The sequence below is a fragment of the Polypterus senegalus genome, chromosome 15 (assembly GCF_016835505.1).
Source record: "Polypterus senegalus isolate Bchr_013 chromosome 15, ASM1683550v1, whole genome shotgun sequence".
In the NCBI taxonomy this organism is placed as follows: Eukaryota; Metazoa; Chordata; class Cladistia; order Polypteriformes; family Polypteridae; genus Polypterus; species Polypterus senegalus.
In genome coordinates this window covers 7,873,431-7,880,000 of record NC_053168.1, presented here as the reverse complement: position 1 = coordinate 7,880,000, position 6,570 = coordinate 7,873,431, and the positions used below count along the sequence as shown (strand labels likewise).

Below are 6,570 nucleotides of genomic sequence, written 5' to 3'. Positions count from 1 at the left end.
CGCTGCCAGACATCTTACAAGGAATATTTACAAGGCACAGCACACTGAGAGAAGACTGTTGGGCTGACTCATTTTACACTGAAGGCAATATACAGGCTTCTCCAAAATTATGCACAGTTACCTTGAGAAAATTCTGGTATTTGTAGAAATTAATTCAGTACCCTTTTCTGCATTATACTTAATTTTCAAGGGTGTGATGGCCAAGTCTGGGATAATAGCACATGCTGCTTGAGCAGCAAGATTTAGTGAGCTTGTCAAATAGAATGTGTAAATGGAAAATTGCAGAAGGCATTACTTGGTGCAACAAACAAGTACGTTATCATTTTTTTCTCCAATTTCTAATAGTTATGTTTCTTATGATTTTTTCCAAACGGCAATTCGCAGAGATACTGACAATCTCGACATTCTAGAACAGAGCAGATGACAACCTTTTGTTTGCCTACACTGTATTCTTCATTTCCAAAAACTGGTTCAGCCAACCCATGATAAATAACTGTTAATCATCCTTCTGATTAAAATTGACCAGGATTTTTTTTATTGAATTCTCATGGTTTTTCACATCATTGTGTTTTATTATTCTCTTTATCACTATGTGTCATTCTGTTTGTGTGATTAGCTGGTGTATTATGTTGTGTGCCGTATCAAAATAGTGAAAGCAGGTAAATAGCCTTATTAACCAGTGATTAATGAAGAGAAAATATTTGGTTAGTTTTTGTCTTTATTACAGATGTTGTCATTAAATTATATCTGTTTTCTTTTGTTTTAGTGGTGTTTTAAAAAACTGTATGTATCATTTCTGTTTTGATCAGATTGTGTTTAAATCTTCTATTTTAAATTACTGGTAATTACAAGGTAGTTTTTCATGTATGTGTTGACTTCTGACGGTGTCCTAGGGTTGTCTAAATATACCAATAAAAAAATCTGGAGAATGTTACTGTGGATGAGAGGGACTGGTCAACCCAGCACATGTTTCCTACTACAACCCACACGAGTGAGCAGAAAATAAATTAGTGTGATAAAATTGTCAAAAGGAACAATGCAAAAAGTAACTAATCTTGAATTAATATTTTGGTTTTCAGTATAGATCATGTAATCCTTACCGATGCTTAATTTGCAAAAATATAGAACTTGTTCTCATTTTTTGTAATTTTTTTTGATAAATATGACACTTTTACAACTTTGCCTCTAGCAATTTGCACAAGGAATAACTTTCTTGGAAGGTAGGGCATGAATGACATATGCTAATGAGGCAAGAATATTTAAACTGTCTTTAACATGGTACTCCCAGTTTGGATGTAGCTTGACATTTACAACACAAGTACATGCTTTGTTTCTTTTCACATTAGATTTCATGACGGCAGGTTGATTTGTGTTGGAAGTGACACAGACATTTCCATAGCTTGCAAAATGTGCACGCCTGGATTGCAAGCATCATAAAACTAAGCTTTAAAATAACAGATGCATGTTAATTTCGGAGGCTTTGCTTTTTGTTCTATGATTAATTATGCCTTACCATTTTGAGAAAAATGCTAAAAGTGACTCCGTTCTAATTTTTGTCTCTTTTTTTTTTTTTTTTGTTTGACTTTTGAAATGAGTTTTGCAAGTGATCCATATCTGATGAGGATGTTCAGATATCTATCATGAGCATACCATGAATGTGCAAATTTACTAAAAGCAAATTTGTCAGACAGCTGAAACACAGTTACTATAACTCCTTTACATTTTTTTAGGCTGGAGTGGTCAGTGAGAATATATACCCTTTATTACCATTATCGTCTTATAATTGTATAAATTCTACTAAATGAAACTGTCTCCCAAGGATTATTAGTGTTGCGAACTGTACTGTGGGATTTTCCAGGCAAGGAAGATTAAGCCTTTGAGGTGAAGTTATTATACTTTGTGATCATTGTAACATGGTGTGTGTTGATTAGTAAATCCAAGTAAGAATTGCGCTGTACTCTGTAAACATGAAAATCATGACCATGTAAACTTGTAATGCTCTAAAATACCAAGAGCATGCTATAACTGCTGTAATGTTTCACATTGGTTTCAGTGCAGGACATCTAAAGTTGTCACTGTATGATGACAAGGAAGAGGAATAGAAGACAAAAATTGTAACTGTTGGTTTCAGTTCATTTATCGCTTTACATGGAAACTTGAGGACACGAAAGAGGAGCCAGATCTGTTGGGGATGAGATGTGTGGGGTGGTGTAACAATTTCCTGATGTTGAGAGGGATGTTCAGTTACTTGTGCCAATGTTCTTCCACAAGACTCTCTTGACAAAAATGCATGTTTGAGGTTTGTTATTTCCATCAGAAAACGTGTAGCAATTGGGCAACTGGTATGCACACTCTGTTATGCAAAAGTTATTTTAGAGCTTCAAAAAGTTTGTTTAAGCCCCACACCAGAGTCAGACAGTCCAATGTCAATTAACTGGTAAGAGGAAAAAAAAAATTAAGTGCCAAGTTAAAGGGGTTAATGAAAAAGGAGAGTGAGGTGCCAGTCCTAGCAAGTTAATATAAAATTCAAATAAGTGTTGCTTAAATATAATACAATACACTTTATTTTTGTGTAACCCAAAATAACACAAAGAGTTCTACAATGGGTTTTAAACGGCCCTGCCTTTTGATAGCCTCCCAGCCTTGACTCTCTAAGAAGACAAGGAAAAACTCCCAAAAAAGAATCTTTTAGGGAAAAATAATGGAAGAAACCTTAGGAAAAGGCAGTTTAAAGAAAGAGCCCTTTACAGGTAGGTTGGGTGTGCAGTGGGTTTCAAAAAGGGTTTAAATACAATACACAGAACACAAGTAATACTCAATACAGTAGAATAACGCCATAGAAATATTACAAGTACAGAGCAGAATTCAACATTAGATAATATTACATAATACGATTTAGATTTGCTCAGAGTCCTGGAGACCTCGGCCATTAGGCTGCCTCCCCCGTTGGCCATTCCACAGCTGAGTCAGTGCTGGGTCAGCCAATCCTATGAAAGGACTCCTCTACCAGACGATTCCTGTGATCCTCCATCAGACTGACTTTACCTTAAGCAGGCAGAACAACATGGCAGGTGCCACATTTGAGTACCGAGAAGAGAAACAGAATAGTTGGGGCTTAGTAATAAATTATAACTATCATATTACTTATGTTTTGTACTAAAGACTAACAACAGAGATGCAGTCTGCACACTTAATCAGCAGCTTTAGTCAGGGTGTGCTAAACTGAAGTAATGAGTCTTTAGCCAGGATTTGAAAGCTGAGACCGAAGGGGAGTCTCTTACAGTAGCAGGCAGACCAGTCCATAATTTACGTGTCCTATAACTAAAAACATGACCTAACACTGTTAGTTTATTAATCCTTGGAATCATAAGCAGACCGGCATCCTGAGATCTTAATGTGCACGCAGGTTTGTAAGTCATGATAAGTTCAGTCAAGTAAGCTGGACCTTGGCCATTTAAGGCTTTGTATGTTAGGAGGATTTTGAAATCTGTCCTAAACTTAACCGGGAGCCAGTGTAAGGATTTAAGAACTGGAGTCATGTGTTCGTATTTTCTTGTTCTTGTAATAATTCTTGCAGCAACATTTTGGATTAACTGGAAGCTGTTTAAAGAACAGTTTGAGCATCCAATGAACACTGCATTGCAGTAGTCAATCCTATTAGAAATAAATGCAGGAATTAATTTCTCAGAATCCCGCTTATTTAGAAAGCTGCTTAATTTTCCAACATTTTTAAGATGGAAGAAACATGATTTAGACAACTTTGTAATGGGTGCTTTAAATGACATGCTAAAGTCAAAGATAACTCCTAGATTGTGAGCTGATTCAGTAAAATTAATAGTGATTCCAGTGGGGTTAAATGATGACAAAATATTGTTGCGATCAACGTTGTTCCCTCCAATAATTAACATTTCTGCTTTATCGGTGTTCAAAGACAAGTAGTTCTCTCCATCCACTCCTTTAATTCACTAAGACAAGTAATTAAAGACAATATTGGAGAAACTTCATTTGGTATAATAGAAAGGTGTAAATGGGTGTCATCTTTGTTTGAGTGAAAATTAGCATTGTTTTTTTAATAATAGATCCCAGTGGAAGCATGTAAAGTGAAAAGAGTAAAGGTCCCAGTACTGAGCCTTGTGTGATACCATATTGAACTTCTGTACATGATGATAGAGTACTGTCAGCACATTTCTGTACATATTGGAATCGATTTGATAAATAACCACTAAACCAGGCAAATACAGTGTCTGTAAGCACACCATTATTTACCTGTGCAGTAAAATAGAATGGTCAATGGTGTCAAACGTTGAGCTTAAGTCTAGCAACATACTGTAATTACAGTAGTTTCCTTCATCAGAGGATATCAGAATGTTGTTTACAACACGCATTAGTGCCGTTTCTGTACTATGACCAGTGCGGAAGCCAGACTGGTATTTCTCAAATAAATTGTGATGCGTAAGGTGTGACTAATGCAGATTTAGAGAGAGGGTATATTTGAAGCGGATCGATAGTTATTAAGTATGTCTGGATCTAGGTCTGACTTTTTAACTAATGGTTTAGTGCTTCAGGTACTATGCCATGCAATAATGAACTCTTAATAATGTTAAGAATAGGAGCTGCAAGAACATCCATTGTGCTTTTTACTAGTTTTGTTGGCACTGGATCTAGGCAACAAGTATTAGGTTTTATTTTAGAAATTAAAGTCAAAACTTCCTGCACTATTACAGGATCAAAATTTCTAAAATGTTGAATGCTATGTGAGACAGGGTCTGCCAAGCTAGTATGCGGTTTGCACTTTGATGCTGACATCTGGGGTCTTTTTATATTTTTAATTTTCTCATTAAAGAATTTAATATAGTCTGTAATGCTAATGTCTATTAGTATTTTGCACTGTAGATCTGTATTCCATTTGTTAGCCACTGTTCTAAACAGTACCCGAGGATTTTTAATATTGCTATCTATTATTTTAGAATAGTAGTCTGAGCAAGCTTTAAAGAGAGGCTTTTTTACATTTTTTAACTCTCACTCTCCATGCAATTTGAAAGACCTGCAGCTTTGTTGTTCTCCATCTGCGCTCTAGTTTTCGACACTAATTTAAGAGCTTGAGTGTTCTCATTAAACCAGGGAGAGTTTCTGTTTGCTTTGATCACTTTTGTTTTAAGGAGAGCCACTGCATCCAGGGCACCTCTCAAGGTCCCATTATAATTTGATGTTAACTGATCTAAATGGTTTTCCAAAGTTACACTTGACTTACTCATAGTATCTATAAATTTTAAAACAGAATTACAACCTAGATGCCGCACTGTCTTTGTTTTAATCTATGAATCTACTGGTAAGGGCAGAGCCAAATCAGATGTAATTAAGTAGTGTTCATAAATAAGTTAAGGGAGTAATATTTAAATTTTGAATTTCACCTTTGTAAGTTAGACCTTTGACAATCTGACATTAACAAATGTCAGAATTTAACAAATAAGTAAAACATTTGCTAAAAGTGTCAGTTTTCACATCATTGTGTACATAAATATCCCCCATCATCACTACATGATCATAATTTATAGCCAAATCAGATAAAAGGTTGGCAAATTCTGCCATGAACAATGAATATGGCCCTGGTGGTCTGTAGACTAGCACTACAATTGTGTTGGAATCAGTTTTAATAATTTAAATGAATGCCTCAAAGGATGTGAAGTCACCAAAATTTTATGAAGCGCTTTGCATTTTGTCACAATGAATTATTCCAATTTATCCCCAGTAACCTATTATTTTAATGGAAAATATGTAATATTCTATTGTTTTTACAATGTAAGTTTACAAATAGAGTAGAATGAGTTTTTAAAAGGAAAGTTATAAAGAAGTATAGTTTTCTGACCATGAATGTAAATGTACATACATATTAATATTTAATAATATTTTAATACTAAAGGATGCCATTTTGCATGAAATCTGAGGCCCATCCAGAAACTAAATGATTTAATATTAATCATATTAAAATATATAATAAGTATAACTGTGTTTTTCTGACATCTGTAATTAAATAGGTGTTCCTGTATTAAATTTTCAGGTGTGTATGAATGTTGTTGACAGATTTCTGAAAAACCAGCTTACTGTACAACGAGCAGGTAGGACCATTTCCCCAAGTGAATTATTATATTTGATAAACTTTTCATTATGGTTCACGCTTAATGGCGTCGTTTAAATGTAGATTTACTTTTGATTTAGAAATGCATAATAAATGTATGTTTAATTTATTTAGATCACAGAGTTATATGTGTGTGCAGTTCAGAAATAGGCTGACCAAGACCAGCAGTTATCCCTTCTTTTACTAACCATAATGCTAATGATATTACATTTACTCTCAGTGATGAAAGCAAGCAAGTCTTTTTAAGAATAATCCAATACATTTTAGTTCTATTTTTAATTAACAAAATGCTTAATTTATTTTATTTATAATTTTAAAAATTATGATATGCTTGGGTGAAGCTAATGCTAATAAAGCATCAGTGCAGCTGTGATCACAATTCCCCAATAGCACCCATTCAAGCAGTTAAAAAAAAAAAAAATGAATTAGATTGG

At 34.4% G+C, this 6,570-nt stretch overlaps 1 protein-coding gene across 4 annotated transcripts in view; it reads left to right on the top strand.

Moving 5' to 3' along the window:
• The window catches only part of topaz1 (testis and ovary specific PAZ domain containing 1), a 128,615-nt gene that overhangs the window by 37,285 nt on the left and 84,760 nt on the right, over positions 1-6,570 (top strand). For all 4 annotated transcript variants that reach the window (XM_039737444.1, XM_039737441.1, XM_039737442.1 and 1 more), the window contains one exon: positions 6,059-6,116. In XM_039737444.1, coding sequence (XP_039593378.1) covers positions 6,059-6,116 — 58 coding nt within the window. The remainder of the gene's footprint in view (positions 1-6,058; positions 6,117-6,570) is intronic.